At 43.0% G+C, this 20,514-nt stretch overlaps 2 protein-coding genes across 10 annotated transcripts in view; both read left to right on the top strand.

Annotated features, from left to right (window-relative positions):
• Positions 1-4,713, top strand: part of R3hdm1 (R3H domain containing 1) — a 122,204-nt gene extending 117,491 nt beyond the window's left edge. For all 9 annotated transcript variants that reach the window (XM_051147305.1, XM_051147309.1, XM_051147312.1 and 6 more), the window contains 3 exons: positions 2,244-2,326; positions 2,747-2,831; positions 3,382-4,713. In XM_051147305.1, coding sequence (XP_051003262.1) covers positions 2,244-2,326; positions 2,747-2,831; positions 3,382-3,743 — 530 coding nt within the window. In that variant the 3' untranslated portion in view covers positions 3,744-4,713. The remainder of the gene's footprint in view (positions 1-2,243; positions 2,327-2,746; positions 2,832-3,381) is intronic.
• Positions 4,714-10,814: 6,101 nt separating this feature from the next.
• Ubxn4 (UBX domain protein 4) overlaps positions 10,815-20,514 on the top strand; it is a 32,509-nt gene continuing 22,809 nt past the window's right edge. Inside the window, exons 1-2 of the mRNA XM_051147316.1 lie at positions 10,815-11,091; positions 18,323-18,425. Of these exons, the coding sequence (XP_051003273.1) occupies positions 11,010-11,091; positions 18,323-18,425 (185 nt within the window). The 5' untranslated portion in view covers positions 10,815-11,009. The remainder of the gene's footprint in view (positions 11,092-18,322; positions 18,426-20,514) is intronic.

The raw sequence follows: 20,514 nt of genomic DNA on the forward strand, positions 1-20,514 counted from the left end.
TAGGTGGGAATGAGATGTAGAAGCAAATGGTAGGGAAATAGAGGGAAGTTCTTTGAAGAATGCAAGTATCCTTTGCTCTCTTTGTAGTCATGGTTACATAGACTTACTACTGTCTGAATTCATCAAGCACAACACTTCAAGTATCCGTTTTTATTATATGTTAATTCTATCTCACTTTTAAAAGTTTTACACACAATAAAAATGAGCACACTTGTGTAATACAACAAAAACTTAAAAGTATGCACACCAAAAATATGAGAATGATAGGATGATTTGTATTTTCTACCCTATTAAAATCTTTTTTTTTAATTTATCCATTATAATATTTTATGAGCATGGTTATGAACTTAATGTATCTTGTAAGTACATTTGTAAATTTATATATTTAATACTTGTCAATTTATATATTTAATACTATTTCACGTGTATGGGTGTTTTGCCTATATGTATGTCTATGTACCACATATATCTGTGGTGACTAGGAAGGCCGGAAAAGGGAGTGGGATCCCTTAGTACTGGAGTTAGAGATGGGTGTGAGCCAACACGTGGGTGCTGGTGATAGAACCTAGGCCCTCTGGAAAAGAAGCTAGCCCTGTCCTGTTAACTGCTGAGTCATCTCTCTAGCCTCTGTTTTTTGTTTTTATTTTATTTATTGTGCATTCGTATTTTGCCAGCTTTATATGCCTGTATGAGAATGTCATTCCCTGGAATTGGAATGACAGATAGTTGGGAGCTGGGAATTAAACCTGGATCCTCAGGAAGAGAAGCCAGTGCTCTTAATCCCTGAGCCATCTCTCCAGACCTACCAGCCCTTGGTTTTGTTTTGTTTTGTTTTGTTTTTTAATTGTTTTTGTATGCTTCCATTGAACGCCCAACAATCAACTTGTCTCTGCCTCCCCAAATGTTGAGATTAAAGGTGTGGATAACCACACCTGGCTTAAAATTTATTTTATAATAAATAATACACTGGTGTGATTGAAACATAAATGGAAAGATGTCTCAATGGTTAAAGCACAGATTGCTCTTCCAGAATATCAGTTTGGTTCCAAACATTCAGATCAAAAAGTTCACAACTGCCTGTGATTCTAATTCCGAGGGAATCCAGCACGTGTGACCTCCTGGGACACCTGCTCTCCTGTGTACATACCCACACATAGAGATACACATGCACACAATTACAGTTATGGCAAAATGGCTCATTTATAAGGAAACTTGAGTTTCTGCCAAACCTGACAAGCTTAGTTTGATTCCCAGAATCCACGTGGTGGAAGGAAAGAACTGACTCCTTCAGAGTGTCCTCTATCTCCACACTTTTTTTTTTTAAGGGGGGGGGGGGCATGCCCACACACTCAGTAAATAATAAATAAATAAGTCGATGGACTTTGTTTTTAAGTAAATGATGGGGCTAGAGAGGTGGCTCCTTGGTTCAGAGTGAATACTGCCCTTGTTGAGGTGCTGGTTTTGGTTCCCAGCACCCAGATTGGGCAGCTCATAACCACCTCTGACTCTGTCTCTAGGGAATAGAGCCCCCTCAGCCACCTGCACTCATGTGCACAGAGACATACCCAGAACTAAAAATGAGTTGGCCATTTGTGGTGTATACCTTTAATGTCATCTCTTAAGCTTAAGGCCAGCCAGAGCTACCTAGTTAGTAAAACCCTAGGAAAAAAAAATTTTTTTAAAGTAAATGCATAGTTTCAAAGAATACAGTGCAGTTTCTCCATCTCATCCCTATCACTCGACCCTCTTTCACAATCCTGTTGACAGTCCTTCATCTACACAAGTTTACACTGACCTGAGGAAGAAGTTAAGGAACCTTTTCCATTTAAAAAAAAAAAAAAAAAGTAAACCAGGCAGTGGTGACATATGCTTTTAATTCTAGTGCTAGGGAGACAGAGGCAGGCAAATCTCTGAGTTCGAGGCCAGCTTGGTTTTTAGATATGATGGCTCAGCAGTTTAAGAACTTGCCACCAATTCTAATGACCCTAAGTTCAATCCCCAGGATTCCCATGGTAGAAGGAGAAGCTAATTCCACTGGCTTCCACATAGCCACCACAATTTATTTTGCTTGTACACACATACAAACACACAAAAAGTTAAAGTACATTTATTACTATACTTGTTTCCCACCAAACATGTTTTCTGTGTTTATCTTCTTTCTGAACAGTTTAGCAAACTCTGGTAAGTACATTACAGCCAAGAAGAAGGAACAAACCATGAAAAGTGTTTTTAATGACTTTCAGGAGATGCCAGGTATCCGATGCTTGGCCAGCCCCTGCAGTACAACCCTCCTACTCTTCTGCATGGACACATTCCACACCAACAGGTATGACAGGCAGTTCCTACTCCACAGGCTTTGTTGCTGAACACCATAACTCTTTCCAAGGATGTCAGAGGTACTGGAGCCAGCTGTCTGCACTGGCTGAGTTCTGTGAATACCTCAGCCAGCTGCTGATACTTATTAGTACTAGACCAGTGCAGGAAAGGACCGGGGACAAGGTGGCAGCCAGTCAGCTGAGTGTTGCTTCGCTCCTGAAACAGAAGACGAGTGTAGCTGCAGACACAGCACCACTGCTTATGACAGTCTGTGGGGGAAGTCTCAGTTAACAGCAGAGGCCCAATGCTACAAGGCAGAATCCAGCCTGAAAATGGTTTAATTTATGCTCAAGTACAAAGCCCAAAGTTTGTTTAGGTGCTATGTTTTCTAATATCATAACTTAGCTTGCAACTACTCCTGGTTTCCTAGGGCCAGTCTGGCGGCAGGCATGGCAACCGAGGACGTAGACAAGCTAAGAAAGCTGCATCCACAGATCTTGGAGCCGGAGAGGCAGGTATGTCTACAGACGGAGGTCTGAACACTCATTCCACAATACCACAAACTGACCTCCATTCTTCTAGAGTTCCTAAAAAACAAGAGTTCTTAGAAATTTCCCTCCACCTTCAGGTTCTTGGAGATTATGTGAGGGCATACACAGTAAGGCCTTGGCAGGTAGCTTTAGGAGCAATCAGATGTGAGGAGCAGGTAAGAAAAAGGGCTCATCTCACAGTGAGGAAGCAGTTGTCTTTTCTGTGGAACAGTGCTTTGCCTTTCTACCTCAGACAGCCATGGGTAGTGAGGGTGGGTGCTGCTATCATTATTTCACATTGGAAAGTCAAAAGGTTTGCCCAAGATGGCCTGGTCTAGAGGAAGCCCCTGCTTAGTCCATGACTATGAGAGAAGACCGAGATTAGTCACTTAGCACTTAGTGCTGAACTGGGATGATTTGAAAGAGTAACAGAATTTTGTGAGTTTGCGTAGTGCCAGACCATTGTTTCCTGTGCCATCTTATCCTACTTGTCTGTGATAGGTATGGATTAACTCTCTCACCTTTTCCATGCTAGTTGTTGGCAAGGTCCTGGAAATCACAGAACTGCCAGATGGAATAACTCGGATGGAAGCTGAGAAGCTTTTTGGGGAACTCTTTAAAATTGGCGCCAAGATCCGATGGCTCCGGGACCCCCAGTCTCAGCCCCAGCTACGTCGTCATCCTCTCTGCTGTGGCAGTGGGGATAGCACAGTCAACCCCGAGCGCTCTAAACCCAGTGACCTGGCCTCTACGTACACTGTCCTAGCCACGTTCCCCTCCATTTCAGCCGCACAGAGTGCACTGAAGAAGCAGATCCATTCAGTGAACAAGTTTAAGCTGAGAATGAGCAAGAAGCACTACGACTTCCACATTTTGGAAAGGGCAAGTTCTCAATAAACCAGCCGCTACCTTCGGACCCCTTACTCTATAATTCCCTGCCCTTTCCCATCTGATTGGCTTGTTAAGTGGAGCATATGTTAATGTAGAGACTCCTGAGATGTGTGGCCAATGTTACAACTTTTGGAAGAAAGCCCAGGGACCCAGAAAAGGGAGGGGGAAGATAGACATTTCACCCCAGTGACTGTAGGAATCCACACAGGAATGACACAGAGTTAGCAGCTTTTTCTAAGGAAATGCTGTTCAGATGCCTCCTAACTTTTATAGTTATTTTGTTTTATATTTCTGAATTCTTGTATCAGATCCAAAGCTCTATTGTACAGCAAATTATTCTTCAAAGTGATTATAACCAGTTGCAACCTGTATTTCTTTTTGCAGCCAGCACAGTATGAACCAGCTCAGACTTTGGGAGAAAAAGAATACAGGAGTGGAATAACAAGTCAAAACCATGTCAAAACTATCCTTTTGGGGGGTGCTGAGGGTGCTAAGGAGACCCACAAATAAACAATTACTCCTCCACTGCTAAACACAGAATTTCCAGGAAATCCAGAACTCCCCGACAGGGTCCTTCCTTCTTCATTTAGGTAGTACGGCTGTTAAGTGTAAGGTAAATTATGTTCTCAATGCCTCTTAATCAAACCACTTAGGTTAAAAAGAAATAGGAATCATCCTAGGCAGGAAAATTATTCCACTTTTTTTTAAGTGTCCTTCCAATAACTAAATGCCACTCATCTGCATTCTCCTCACTGAGTGTTCTGTCTCTTGAGGAAATGCACTTGACGAGTGCTGAAAACTTCTTAAGTGGTTTAAATTTTGTTTTCATTGTTTGCAGCGGATTACTGGACATCAAAGATTCATTGCACTTATGAACAAGGAACTTTATTTTCAATTTCTGTGTAATTTTGCAAGGCTGTACAATGTGCTGATGCAAGCCTTTTTCAGTTCAAGAGAATAAATGTTTACAAATGTAGACCCACTTTGTCTTTTTTTAATTAGAAGCATCTTGAAGGGCTGGTAAGGTGGCTCATCAGGTGAAAGTACTGGCATATCAATCCCTAGAGGCCAGTGAAGGGAGGCGAGAACCCATTGTTCAGAGCTGTCCTGTGACTACAGTGTGTTTGCCCACGGTGCCAGAAGCAGTAAGAGAAAATAATTAGCATCATAGCTGGAGGCCAGCCTGGTATACAGAGTGAGTCCAGGACAGCCAAAGCTACACAGAAAAACCCTATCTTGAAAAACAATAAAAAATAAATTAGCTAAGGAAAGTTTCAGTTCTCCTGTTCCTTAACAAATTTACTTGTTAGTACAAGTCACAGCACTTGGGAGTTTGAGGCAAGAGTTCAGTTTCCAGGATCCATGTGGTAGAAGGAGAAAACTGACTCTTGCAAGTTGCCCTCTGACCTCTACACATACTCATCCTCCCCCCTATGCACTCGCCCTTCCCCGGCCTCCCCTCCCCCACCCCATGCATGTCCTCTGCATTGATGATGTAGTTCAGTTGGCACAATGCTTGGCTAATATTCAGAAAGCCCTAGGTTTGATCCCCATGGCAATAACCAGGTGTAATGGTACACACTTCAAATCTCAGCATTAGAGAGGTGGAAACAGAAGAATCAGAAGGTCGTCTTTTGCAGGTTGGAAGTTCTCCTGGGCTACATGGACCCCGGACCACCAACCTGAAATTGTTGCTAGCTGGTCTGCCTTAGGTCAAATCTACTATGATGGCTTAAAAAAAGTTTGCTCATATGCTTTCTGAAGACAGGGATAAAGGTATCCAGAAAGCCTCCATAGACTGAGAGCAACCATCCTCAGGAAAACTGAACTACAGGGATCACAAAGCAAAAGGGTGAACACTGGACAGGTAGAAGCCTCTAACCTTGAGCCTCAAAATAATTCAACCCAGGCATGGTGGCTCAGGCTTATGATCCCAGCACTCAGGAGATGGCCATTATGATGCTCAAATAACAGCAATAAACTGGTAATAATCCTGGACCACAAGATGGCTCATCAGTTAAAGGCACCCGCCACCATGCCTGAATCCTGAGTTCACAACTCAGAAACCACATAGTTGGGAGAGAACAAACTTCCTCTGGCCTCCCCTTTATATAAAAGGCAGGCATGCCCCCCCCCCCATATTACAATATATGCACACACACACTGAAGAAGCAAATGTAATTTAGAAAGTAATCCTTGATGTATATATCACTAAGCTATATTCCAATGAAGCTTAAAGAAATTAAATGTAAAATGTGGTCAAGATAGTACACACTTGTAGTTCTAGCACTCAGGAGGTCCAGAATTAAGGTCATCCTCTGCTGTGTAGTTCCTCATGAGACTGCCTCAAAAAACAAAGTCATTAGACATGCAGCTAGCCATGTGTCATGGTTAGAATGATAGAAGTCAGTTTTTCCCATGTTAGGTAACATCCTTGGATTTGTTCATATGCGATGCTCTCTGGTTTCACTTCTATGGCTTTCATCACCCGTATTCTAAAAATATATGAAAACTTTCATTAAAAAGCACATTGTGTCTTTTAAGTTAGCACCATCCTGACTGAACACATGACTTACAGTAAAACCTTGTACCGTCCTGCTCTGTCACTCCCAGTAATCGTCCCTTTATACAGAGTGCCTACAACCTTGTGCCGCCCACCTGTAAGTCACCTCATGGCCGTCTCTAATACAAGCACAGCTGTCCAGGTACTTTAGAGCTTGTGTTCTGCATTGCTCTGTATTATTTCCTAGTATTGGCCCTACAGTTCAAGAGTAGTGAGGCCGGGACTGGGGGCTGCTGGAGGTGTAGTTCATTTGGTAGAGAGCAGCTTGCCCAGCATGCATGAAATCCTGGGTTCCATCAACAGCACTCCATAAGCAAGGTGTGATAGCACCTACCTCTTAATCCCAGCCCTTAGGAGGAGAAGTTAAGAGGATCAGAAATTCAAGTCATCTTCAACTGCAGAGCACCTTTGATGTATCCGTACATCCTAGCCCAGAGTTTTTCAAAAATTACATTATTTGAGGTGAGGATCAACTTGTCAGAGGACAACTCAGTTCTCCATCACGTGTGTTCTGGTGCATGTAATCAAACATGACTATACTCCTGACCTTCCTGTCTCTACGTCCCAAGTGTGGGTGTTACAGACATGCACCACCACACTGGGCTTCCCTGTCCTTGGTCTTGTATTTGCCCTGTCCCTGCTGAGGCTCTCGTCAAACTGAACCATACTGTGTCCCCCATGCATGGCATGGCTCCTATACAGTGGTATCAGCTTGAAACTGAACTTCTCCTAGCCTGTGTCAGAGATTGTTTTGTTTTCTACTGAGATAGAGTTTGGCCTCTAAATGCTGGCACATCACCAATCACTCTGTTCCAGTCCCATAGGCGGGCCTCTTCCAAGTGTCTCTGGTAACAGTGAAGGTGTCATTATCAGCACCACTACAGGGTTTAGTGCAGAATCTGAAAGCCATGGAGATTGTGTCTACATTGTTCACAAGGCCATCTGGAGAAGTTGCAGTTTGCAGATAGACATCCAGTAGACAGTTACAGGATGTTTCAGAAGTAGGAAAGTCCTGAGTTCTTAAATGACTGTGTGGAGCAGAGCCCCTTGCAGCAACACCTCCTCTCCCTGTTCTGTTGCATTCATGTGGGGGGGGGGGGGAGATGCACCTTTAGCAGATTGGGGAGAGAGTCTGTTCAGTGGGGTATTTTTTTTCTTTTATGGTAGTGGTGTTGGTTTGTGGTAGAGGGCGCTTTTTTGTTTTTGTGTGCGTGTGTGTTTGGTTTTTGTTGTTGTTTTGGGTTTTTTGTTTTGTTTGGTTTTGGTTTTTGCGACAAGGTTTCTTGTAGGTGCCCCACAACGGGTTCTGTAGGCCTGCCTGGCCTCTGCCTCCCGAATGCTAGGATTAAAGATGTACACCTTTGAGGTGTACACCACCACAGCCCAGCTGTGTAAAGCATTTTTTTTTTCTGTACAAGCATAATGATCTGAATTTGATCCCCAGAACCCATTAAAAAATAAAAACAACAACAATGATGATGATGATGATGATGATAATGCTGCAAAGGAAAAACCAAACTAGTGATCCCAGCATTGGAGAGGTGGAGAAAGGCAGATCCCCAGACCTTGCTGGTTAGCCAGCATTGTCTACTTGGCAAGAGACCCTATCCCTGATAAATAATGTAAATGGCTCCTAGGAAGGTCAGCTGAAATACCTCTGATCTCCACACAGTGTGTGTGGGGGAGGGGGGGCGCATGCAGATGTCCACAGAGGACAAAGGAGGTTGAGATTCCCCTGCAACTGGGGTTACAGACGGTATGAGCCACCTAATTTAGGTAGTACTGAACTCAAATCCTGTGCAAGAGCAATGTGTGTCTTTGAACATAGAGCTCCTCAGTCCATACTTCTAAGTAGCCAGCTTATCCAGAGTTCTCTTTCAACCCTTCATGAGGTCATTTCTGGTAAACTATAATTAATGCCTTAGTGTAAATTAGTAATATCTTGAAGGTCCTCTCCTCTGACATTTATTACAGTGGCAATCACAAGAATAATTGGCCAATTCATTGCTTAATGTTTTGCTACTCACTGGAGGAATGTAATCCTTGAGACAGAGATTGCCTGTGGCTTTGTTTACTAATACCTAAGCAGATACTAGTTCAGTGATTAAATTTAGGATTGATCCAGCAAAACAAAGGCTTTGAATTCTGAAAAGTACAAGCATAGTTTTCTTAAAACATGATTTAGGTGGGCACTCAGAAACAATAGCTAACATCTGTAAAGCATTTAATTACCACTTAAGTACAAAGTACTTGCTAAACACTGTGTGATCACATAGCCCAAAGGGCAGGTTTCCTCGTGGCTCCAGTTGACTAGTGAGGCAACTGAACTGTCAGAGAGGTTAGGAAATTTGTCCAGGGTTATGCGAATAATAAATAGAGGCATTCATGAACTGGGCTGGCTGTTTTCAACTGCAGGTTAACTACTTGCTATTGCCCCACACCTTGCTACTTTATAGTATTCACTTGTATCTATCTGCCTTTGAAGCAGAAGTGAGGTGTCAAAGTAGTTGACATGATGAGGAAAAAAATGACTTTTAAATAAAGGTGGGAATGTGTGCAAATGTTTTTTCTTCCATTTTGATTTCACATGCATCCACAAACCTTACATAGTTATCAAAATTATTTTCTGACTGGACTATAGGCAAGTGGAATTTATGCCATATAGACAACTTTCTTTACATCTCAAGGAAAAAATATTTTATATGATTTTCATACAAATTATTAATCCCAGCACTTGGGAGGCATAGCCAAGAAGATATCTGTGAGCTTATAGCCAGCTTGGTGTACAAAGTGAGTTCCACCTAGGAAATCCACAACTACATACACTCTATCTCTCTTTTTTAAATTTATTTATTATATATACAGGATTCTTCCAGGTGTATGCCTACATGTCAGAAGACAGCACCAGATCTCATTAGATGAGTCACCATATGGTTGATGGAAATTGATCTCAGGATCTTTGGAAGAACAGCCAGTGCTCTTAAGCTGTGAGCCATCTCTCCAGCTCCCATACACTCTTATCTTTAAAAACAAAAAATATAAATCTGTGCATACAGGACACACACACAAAATGCTGTGTTTCAAGTATGACATGGAACTTTAAGGCAAAATATTTTTTCATGTATTCCTAGTGGCCTTCATCAAACTTACAATATAGCCAAGAATAACCTTTTAACTTGTGATCCTCTTGCCTCAACCTCCCCAAGAGCTGGGATTATATAGTTGTTTGCCACCCCATCCATGTCATGCCATCCTGGGGATGGAACCCAGAGCTTCATACATGCTAGGCTTGTATTCTACCACTTAGTTACATCTAGAGCCGATTTCTTTTGTTGTTGTTGTTGTTTTGGTTTTGGTTTGGTTTTTTGAGACAGGGTTTCTCTGTGTAGCCTTGGCTGTCCTGGAAGTCACTCTGTACAGCAGGCTAGCCTCAAACTCAGAGATCTGCCCGCCACTGCCTCCCAAGTGCTCGTTTTAAAGGCGTGTGCCACCACCGCTCTGCTTGGTTTTGTTTTTTGTTTGTTTGTTTTGTTGTTCGTTTTCTTTTCTTTTTGAGACAGCACTCTCTCTGTGTGTAGCCCTAGCTGTCCTGGAATTTGCACTATAGACCACTCTGGCCTCAGAATCACAGAGATCTGCCTGACTCTGCCTCCCCAGTGCTGGGATTACAGGCGTGCACCACCACCCAGCACCAAAATTATTTTTAACTGATACATAAAAGCATAGTTGGACATATCAGTGGGTTTCCATGTGTGTTTCAATGCATGAATACATTGTAGAATGTTTTTTTTTTCTTTTTTTCATCGTAGAATGTTTAAATCATGTACTTTACGTACCATTTCTTTATTGTGAAAACACAAAACCCTACCTAGGCTGCAGGTGTAGCAGAGGATTTGCCTAGCACACATAAGACACCGAATTCTTCCTAACAATGGAGAGTCAGGTGGAGGAAAGAAAAAAAAAATCAAGTTCACCCAAAATTGAAGTGAAAAAATCAACTATTAGTTCTGGAGAATAGAGTCCATACAGTCTGGACCACCAGACAGTATGGACAGTGTCACCACATTCAGATTAGCTCTTCCCTCCCTCCTCCTCTCCTTCCTTCTGCCCCTGTCTCTCTTCCCTTCCCCACCCCCGTAAAGCTTATGTTCATTTCTTTGTGGAACAGATTGCTTCCACAAGTCAGAGTGATAACAACTCGCTATCTAGCATTTATTCTTACAGAGTTGTGCTCACTATTGTCCCCTTTCGTCGTGCCTTAAAACCACAGTTTACGTTTCCTTGAGCAAGCTTCGGAAGACTACAAATCCCAGAAAGCCTGGCTGCGGACGACGCCGACGTGCCGTAGCGGTTAGTCATCCTTCCTGATACTTCTGCTTCCTGGACTAGGAACGGGAGGCTTCGCGGGCGCGCGCACCTACGGACTTCAGCTAGCCGGCTAGGCACTGGCGCACGCACGCCCTGACGCGTGTTGTCACGTGACCCGGGGGAGGGGGCGTGCTTTTTCTGCCTTGCACGCTCCTGCGCGCGTCCCCTGGGGGCCGCTGTCGGGAGTACGGCCCTGTTAAGAGCTGGGTCCTCGGACGTGGGGCCGGACCAGCCGGTGGTTGCCGGGGCCGCGGGGCCTGAGAACGAGGAGGGCGGGGCTGTGGCACCGCGGCGGCGACGACGACGACACACCGAACGAGCGCCTAGGCCAGAAAGGAGCGATGCTGTGGTTCCAGGGCGCCATTCCGGCGGCCATCGCGTCTGCTAAGAGAAGCGGAGCGGTCTTCGTGGTGTTCGTGGCAGGTGACTGCGGAGAGGGCCCTAAAAGGATAACGCTTCTAGCTTTTTCTTGAATCTCCTTAGCGTCGAGTGAGCCAGGCGGGAGGAGCCAGGGTGAGCTGGGCGCCGACAGCTAAGACCCCCCCCCACCCCGTCGTCAAGTACGCTCGGGTCTGTTCGGGTCAGTTCGGGTCCGCTCGGGACCAGTAGGCGCTCGGCTCCAGGCTTGCCCCGCGACCGGGCCGACCTGGACGCCGAGCCTCTGCAGGCCGCAGGCGAGCCCAGGGTTTCTCGGGGCCCTGAGGTCTCTTTGGGACCCCGGCTTCACCTCTCTGCATCTGTGTGGGAAGCACAGTCCAGGCCCTGGCCCCAAAACTGCGCCCTGCTCGCCCTGGCAGTTGGGTTGTCGCCGGCAGGCCCCCGAAACCCTCACCCTGGTGTCCCCTTGGTCCTCTGAGATCCCCCTTTTCAGGGAGCTTGGACACCCTTTTAGTTCTTCGTGTGCCCATGGGCTTGGGACTGGCCGCTAGTTAGACGGTTGGGTCTAGTAAGTTGTGAGCTCGTCAAGAAAGCTGTGTCATCGGCAAGCCACAAAGAAACCACCTGATGTCCACAGTAGCTGTCTCAGAATGTTCCTGAAACATAAACTTCACAGAGGAGTACTCCTTTATGATAGAGCTAGGAGGGGACTGTAAAATGAAATAATTGCTTTATTACAGGTTGACTTTTTAAAAAACTTTTAACATAGTTTTAAAAGTACACATTCAGTGATGATTCTTCCGTCTCTTCTAACATAAAATCCAGTTTTTCAGACATATGCCAACATGTTTACCCTTGTGTTGCTCTAGATTATTGTTCCATAGTGTCCTGTTTCATTGCTGAAGTACAGTCAACCATCTGCTTCTATATTTTGTACATGTACTGTTACGTGTACCAGTTTGTGTGACAGTTGTTAATTTGAAATGTATTTCTTCAGCCACTTGTGTTTGTTAACATTTTAACACAACTGGCCCACACACATCTTTAGTAGTTCTATAACTTTGTCCATTTCTGTGAAGAAAAATGACTGAAATGTGAATTGATTCAGCATTAAATTTTAAATGTTTTGTAACGCTAAATTTCTAGCTTCGTGCTTGCTGTTAATTAGAAAGGCATAAGTCATTTAGGTTATATTTGGGTTATATTATAATTTAAATAAATATATTAGTCTTGTAATCCAGTAAAGACAATAGTCACATAAAAAATGCAAGAAATAAGACACTTTAGTATGAGGTCAGTAATAAGTTTATGAGATTTTGGTATGGTTGTAAGCCACTACATGAGATTGAGAATTGAACCTGGGTCCTCTGAAAGAGTGGCAAGTGCTCCTAACCAGTGAGCTATCATTATAGCCTGAGTTTATAACATTTTAAGCTGTCTTCTTCACGAATTTTTAGTAGTTTTGTGAGGAAAGTAGTCTTTTGAGTTTTTTTTTAAAGATTTATTTATTTATTAATTATGTATACAGTGTTCTGCCTGCATGTACACCTGTACACCAGAAGAGGGCACCAGATCTCATTATAGATGCTTGTGAGCTACCATGTGGTTGCTGGGAATTGAATTCAGGACCTTTGGAAGAGCAGACAGTGCTCTTAACCTCTGAGCCATTTCTCCAACCCAGGAAAGTAGTTTCATTGTTCCTGTTTTTGTAGTTGAGCAACTTAGGTCCAAAGTTGTAAAGTAACTTGGGCCAGGCTCACAAAGCTGTGTGTTTGGTTGGGTTTCAGTTTTTTGTTTTGTTTCGAGACAGAATCTCATATAGTCTGGGTTTACCTTGAACTCTTGATTCTCCATCCCTCGTCCAAGGGTTAGGATTACAGACTTGTACAGCCACAACAGTTTAAATTTACATTTAACAGTGTGGGGGGGATTTTTTTGCAGGGTCTGACTGCATAACCGTAGCTGTCTGCTCTGCCTCCCCATACTGGGATCACAAGTGTACAGTGCAAGGTCAGCTGGGTACGGTGGTACACACCTGTAATCCCAGCACTCTGGGAAGCAGAGGCAGGCAGATCTCTATGAGTTCAGGACAGCCTGGTGTACAAAGCGAGTCCAAGACAGCCAAGGCTACACAGAGAAACCCTGTCTTGAAAAACAAAAACAAAAGTGTGCAGGGTCTCACTTTGTAGTGCAGGCTGGCCCTGAACTCAAAATTGTCCTTCTGGCTCAGCCTCCCAAGAGTTTGGATTATAGGTGTGTGCTAAAGTGTCACATGCCTTTAATCCTAACACTTGGAAGGCAGAGGCAGGTGGATTTCTGAGTTCAAGGCCATTGAAGTTCCGGACCAGCCAGGACTACCCAGAGAAACCCTGTCTCAAAAAAAACCTTTAATCCCAGTTCTTGGGAGGCAGAAGCAGGTAGTTTGAGGCCAATCTCAAACCAAGGGGGAGCGGGGAGGGGGCGGCAGGAAGAAGTAGTAGTGGTGAAAGTGTGGGGCGTGAGTGGAGGAAGAAGTAGTAGTAGTAGGTGGTGGGGAGAGGAAGTAGTAGAAGAAGAAGAGAAAGAGAAAGAAGAAAGCAGGTGTACATTATATGGTAAAATAATAAAGAAATAAGATCATGTTTTTGAATAGAATATGCAACTGATGATACTTAAACCTTCCTTCAAAGTACTAAGGTAATCAGTTAATTTGAAAGAAAAATGTCCCCTTCATGAGTAGATCTAAACCTAGGCCTTTATTCATGCCAATTGGTCTACCCATCACTAGTTAAAAAAAAAAAAAAAGCCAAAAACTACACCCTACTCTAAAATGCTAGATTTGACTAAGAAATATTGGAAAGCTATAGAAGTACTTTATAGAGCCATATGCTATAATTTTTATACACTTCCTCCTTCTGCTAATCTAGGACTAGTCCTGGAAGCTTCTAGCCTCTGTACAGTCTAATGTAGGCCTAAAATGTTTTCAGCCTCTGAGACTTACTGCTTAAAGAAGCTCGCCCTTAGCCGGGTGTGGTGGCGCACACCTTTAAATCCCAGCACTTGGGAGGCAAAGGCAGGCGGATCACTGTGAGTTCGAGGCCAGCCTGGTCTACAAAGTGACTCTAGGACAGCCAAGGCTACACAGAGAAACCCTGTCTCGAAAAACCAAAAAAGAAAAAAAGGAGCATCTCACCCTTACTTGTTCTTTCTGGGCTCTGGGCTGGCTGGTTCCACTCAGCTGTTCTGGCTCAAACTCTTCTCCCAGCTGACTTATTTAATCTGGCTTCTTTCTTGGCCCAGAATTGTTCTGCTTGGCCTCAAACTAACTCAGCAATCTGCTCTAATCTTCTGGCTTCTTCTCATTTTCTGGCTCAGTCCATCTTCACCTGAGTTCTCTCTCTGCAACCCATCTCTCTATTACTGTCCTAGTAAAACTGCCTCCTTTCTCTGTAAAACTTCTCATTTATTTATTTATCTTCTTGGTTTTTGGTTTTTGACAGGGTTTCTCTGTGTAGCGTTGGCTGTCCTGGACTCGCTTTGTAGACCAGGCTGTCCTCAAACTCACTCACAGCTATCCTCCTACCTCTGCTTCCCAAGTGCTGGGATTACAGGCGCGCGCCTGTCCTGTAAAACTGCCTCTGAAGTAGCTTCCTTTTCCTTCTCTTCTGTGAGAGTTGGGTTTATCCTATTCTGTCAAATCTCTGATTCGTCACCTTTTCTGCCATACTTCGACATCACTTTCAAGCATGGGTCCTTCCTTCTACAAACTAACTTTACCTTCATTTGGGATTAAAGGCATGTACCACCATGCCTGGGCCTAGGCTTTTCTTTACCTGATACTTGCTTTATACCAGGCTGTCCTTGAGCTCAAATCTGTTTGCCTCTGTCTCCTGGATTAAAGGCATGTTTTTACTTCAGTCAGATCACACACACCTAGAAGGTCTTTGGATGTGATCTCTTGCCAGAACAGCCATGTTCTGAATTAACATTCCTCTGCAAAAGACTATTGAATGTTTGTAGAAATAAATATTGTTAAGGATGGACTGTAGAGTCTGTCCCTTACCCTATTTCACAGTGATGTTAGCTTTTCTGAGTTTTAGCTAGGTCATGCCAACACAAAGCAGGATGGGTGTTGCCCTAGGAATATATAGGCCATGGGATCATAGAGCAGCAGCACTCATCAGGTAGCACGTAACAGGTAGTGCCAATGTTTTGACATGTGACATGACATTGCTTTCTAAAGCTCAGAGCCTTAGAATCAAGTTACTCCACACCACACATCTCTTCCTGCCAAATCACACACACAGAAATCCTCAAGGATTTCATACTGTACCATAGTCATAGCTGTTGTTCATAACTTTGAAGAATATATCCAGAGTGTAACAATTTAATTAGATCTGCTATCCCATCAATAATATGCCAACCGTAAAAAAGAATTAACTTATTAAGAAATTAAAAAGAGCTCTTAGCAGGCCAGGCATGGTGGCGCACACCTTTAATCCCAGCACTCAGGAGGAAGAGACAGGTGGATCCCTGTGAGTTCTAGGGCAGCCTGGTCTACAAAGTGAGTCCAGGACAGGCAAGGCTACACAGAGAAACCCTGCCTGTGGGGAGACACGAGGGAGGGGAGTAAGAGCTCTAAGATCTGTTCTGTGGAGGTCAGCAGCCAGCATTGACTAATCCAACCTTTCCCCCAAGCCTCCAATTAAAGTGTTCTAACAACAAAAGGAAATAAAAAAGATATCTTTAGCTAGAAGAAATGGTTTCTGAGGTGTTCAAAGAAGTATTCCAGGCCCAGAATTTAGGAGATAGAGAAGAGAAGCAAAAGAATTTTGAGTTCTAGGCTTAAATACACACACACACACACACACCACACACACACACACACACACACACACACGACATATAGGGGCTGGAGAGGTGGCTCAGTAGTTAGAGCATTTACTGCTCTTGCTGCACACATGTAACAGCTCACAACCATCTACTGCTTCCAGGTCCCCAGAAGGTAATTCTTCTTTTGACATCCATAGCCTCCTGTACATATGTAATGCACGTACACACACATAGCCCCATGCACACATAAACTATATATTGGCTTTTTGAGACAGGGTTTCTCTGTTAACATAGCCTTGGCTGTCCTGGACTCCTTTGTAGACCCTCCTGCCTCTACCTCCCCAAGTGCTGGGATTAAAGGCGTACGCCACCACACCCAGCAAATGAATATTTTTTATAAACAATTATTCCAGGGGAAATGTTTTAGGTAAATTTTTATTTCATGAAATTGTTTCCTTTTACTTTTTTAGAAACTATGTCTTGCAGCTAGGTGTGGTGGCGCACACCTTTCATCCCAGCAGGCAGATCGATGTAAGTTCGGGGCCAGCCTGGTCTACAAAGTGAGTCCAGGACAGCCAAGGTGACACTGAGAAACCCTGTATTGGAAAAAAGAAAAAGAAACTAGGTCTTGCTATTGCTCAGGCTGTCCTCAAACTCCTAGGCTCAGTAATCCTCTTGACCCCAGCCTCCCAAGTGTCTTCAGACGTGGGCTACTGCGTCTGGCTTTGTTTAATACAACTTTTGTGAATTTAATAATTCATTCAATAATTAAATAAGTGTAGAGTTGTATTAGAAACTAGAGAAACTTCAGCCAAATTAACAAGAATCTCCATTTGTAGCTGTTAAACTGAAAGCTGTAAAAATGTAAAGTTGTGCCATAGTACAAAATTCTGATGAAGAGCCTGGAGCAAAAATGTCTGTCTAGTCAGTGGTGTTGGCTGAACTTGTTCATGTCTGATACTGTTGCCTGCCCTCTGCGGTTAACATAGACCACAGAGTCTTTAAGGTTCTAGCAGTTGAGATTTTTCTTAAGTTAGGTGGAGAGGCTGTGAGAGGTACTCTGTGCTTCAGAGTTGGCATACTTTTAAGTGTCTTCAATTTGGATATTGCTACTACTCCAAATATAGCATATGTTCTCTTAAAATCTTAGGGTCACCTAATTTTATATTGTGATTGATAATTTGATTGAAAATAAGACACTAAGGTACTGACAATGGCAACTGGTAATGCTATTGGAACTTAGTAAGTATTAAGAAACCTCTCGTTGAGAATTGCATTCAGTTACTGCTGCCATCACAGGGTGAATGAGAAACAGACAGTGCCAGTGTGAATGTGACATTAGGACCTTAACCTGTCCGCCAAAGGTAAGGGAATGTAAGGCACCAACTTCACAAAAATCATAGTCTCTTTAGGATTGACTTGAGCCTGAACATATTTATTGCTTTCATTTGTTATTCTCCTCGAGAGTTTCTAGCTAAATGTCAGCATTGTGCATTCTTAGATAACCAGTGATGTGGGTAGCTCTCATTAACTTCTCAGTTGCATTTGTCTCATGTTCTCTATTTTTTATTATTTTTCTGGCCACACAGTCCTTACCCTACACATGTATTTGTTCTGCATGGTGAACTTTTTTAACTTTTCTGTATTTGGTGTGGCTGAATTCTCTTTGGTCCTACCTTAAATGTCACCTCAGCAGCCTGTGTGGTGGCACACGCCTTTAATCCCAGCACAGGGGTGAGGGCCTGGGGGGTAGGGGTTGGGAGGGTGGTTGTAGAAGCAGGCGGATCTCTGAGTTCAAGGCCAGCCTAGTCTTCAAAGAGAGTTCCAGGATAGCCGTGCCTATACAGAGAAACCCTGTCTTGCAAAAAAACAAACAAAAAAAAAAGGTAGTAGTTATACTTGTGGATTTTTGAATAATCAACTGAGTTGTAGATAAAGATTTTTCGGGTTTGTTTGTGTGTTTGCTATGCTGGAGATCAAACCAAGGGCGTTGTACGTTTTAGACAACCACTTTACCATGGGACTACATCCACAATTTCAGAAAGATAAATTTTCAAATTTGGTATTTAAGAAAGTACTTGTTGCCCGGTATGGTGGTGCATACCTTTAATTCCAGCACTCAGGGGGCAGAGGCGGGTGAATCACTGTGTTCAAGGCCAAAGAGGAGAGGAAGGAAGGGAGGAAGGAAAAAAACATTTGCTTCTCTTTCACCCCCATGGCAGCTCACAACTGTCTGAGACTCCATTTCCAGTGGTTCCATCTTGTGGCCTCAGGCACTGCATACATGTGATGCTCTTTTAAATACATAAAAGGCAAAACATTTGAACACAAAAAATAAAATTTGAAAGAAAAAAACATTTGTGGGTTATGTTTTATCTGGAGTTGTAGCTTCAAAAGAGGAAAGAATTTAGAATTAGCAAATCCTGGCCTTGTATTTTTAAGACTCCTTGAAATGCTGTTACAGGTGATGATGAGCAGTCTACACAGATGGCTGCAAGTTGGGAAGATGAGAAAGTGACAGAAGCATCTTCAAACAATTTTGTTGCTATTAAAATTGATATCAAAAGGTATGTTCATGCTCTAATATTCCATTACTTTATTTTGTTATAAAAGTCTTTTGTTGTTATTTATGATATCTTAGACTATAAGAATGTTAGTTTTATGGGGTGTGTGTGTGTGTGTGTGTGTGTGTGTGTGTGTGTGTGTGTGTGTGTAGCACTAAGATATACTGGAAACACAGTTTTTTTTTAAAGGTTTGCCTTTTTATTTCTTTTTTCTTTTCTTTTTTTGATATATCAATGTCCTGTCTGCATGTACACCTGCATTCCAGGAGATGGCATCAGATCCTTTTTTATAGATGGTCACGAGCCCCCATTTAGTTGCTGGGAATTGGACTCAAGACTTCTAGAAGAGCAGCCAGCAAACTTAACCGCTGAGCCATCCCACCAGCCCTATTTTTGAATTTTATTTTTTATGTACCACCACAGCTAGTTTGGGAAACTTAAATTATTTTCTTATGATTAATAATTACTATTAAAACTCTATTATAAAAAATGTGTAATTCAAAATTAATGTTTTCAAGGGAACTTAATTTCTGATTGCCATTTTCAAATTCATAATTACACTTTGCTTTAAAAAAAAGAAGAAAGAAAAAAAAGAAACTTTAAAAAATGTCTCTTGGGCTGGAGAAATGGCTCCGTGGCTAGGAGCACTGACTCCTCTTCCAGAGGTCCTGAGTTCAATTCCCAGCAACCACATGGTGGCTCACAACCATCTATAATGTGATCTGACGCCCTCTTCTGGCCTGCAGGGGTACAAGCAGGCAGAGCAATGTATATATTATAAATAAATAAGTAAATGGATAAAAAAAAGTCTCTTATCTATCAAACATCCATGTAGCATATAACATGAATTATGATTTGGGGGCTATCAAGATGGCTCAGCAGGTAAAGGCACTTGTCACCCAGGCTAGCAACCTGAGTTCAGTCACCACATCACATACAGTGAAAGGAGAGAACAGCTTACACAAGTTGTCTTCTGACCTCCACATGCATACCATGGTGTACACATGACTACACACACACACGCGCGCGCGCGCACACACACACACACACACACACACACACACTCACACTCACACTCATATAATACATAAATAAGTGAACGTCCCTGGGCAGTGGTGGTGCATGCCTTTAGTTCCAGCACTTAGGAGATGGAAGCAGGCAAAGCTAGGTGAGTTCAAGGCCTGCCTGATCTGCAGAATGAGTTCCAGGACAGCCAGGGCTACACAGAGATGGCTCAGAGGTTAAGGGCAGTGACTGCTCATCCAGAGGTCCTAAGTTCAATTCCCAGCAACCACATTGTGGCTCACAACCATCTATAATGTGACCTGATATCCTCTTCTGGCCTGCAGTTTATATGCAGGCATACCACTGTATATATAATAAATAAATAAATAAATCTTTTTTTAAAAAGAAAGAAAGAAAGAAATTCTGTCTCAAACAACAAAGCAAAACAAATCAAAATCAACCAAGCAAGAAGATTAAAATGTTCAGGAGGCTAGAGAGGTGGCCCAGTTGTTAAGCACACTGGCTACTCTTCCAAGAAGACCTTGGTTTAATGTCCACCACCTACATGGAGCTCAAAACCGCCTGTAACTCCAGTTCTAGGGGATCTGATGCCCTCTTCTGACTTGTGTAGGCAGCAGGCACACATGTGGTATGTATACATACATGCAAAGTATCCATACACAGTAAATACATGAATGTTCAGAAATTTACCTGTAAGCTTATAAAACTTTCCCTTACATTCTTTCATACTAACAAAAGTAACATAAAGCAAAAGCAAAACTATTGTATAGTTACTGAACTATCTAGCTTATATTTTATATATACACACACACACCTGAGTCTATGTATATGCACAACATGTGTGCAGTGTCTGTGGCGGCCAGAAGAGGGTTTCAGGTCCTCTGAGAGTGGAGTTAGAGGTGGCTGTACACCACCCAGTGTGAGTGCTGGCATATAACTAGGATCCTCCAGAAAAGAGCAAGCTCCCTTAACTGGTGAGCCATCTCTCCAACTTGACGTGTTTGGCTTTTTAGGTGTATTTGTTCTTAAGGAAACAACATGAGATGTTACTTCTGTTTTATTTTGT

This window comes from Acomys russatus, chromosome 6, assembly GCF_903995435.1.
Source record: "Acomys russatus chromosome 6, mAcoRus1.1, whole genome shotgun sequence".
Classification (NCBI taxonomy): Eukaryota; Metazoa; Chordata; class Mammalia; order Rodentia; family Muridae; genus Acomys; species Acomys russatus.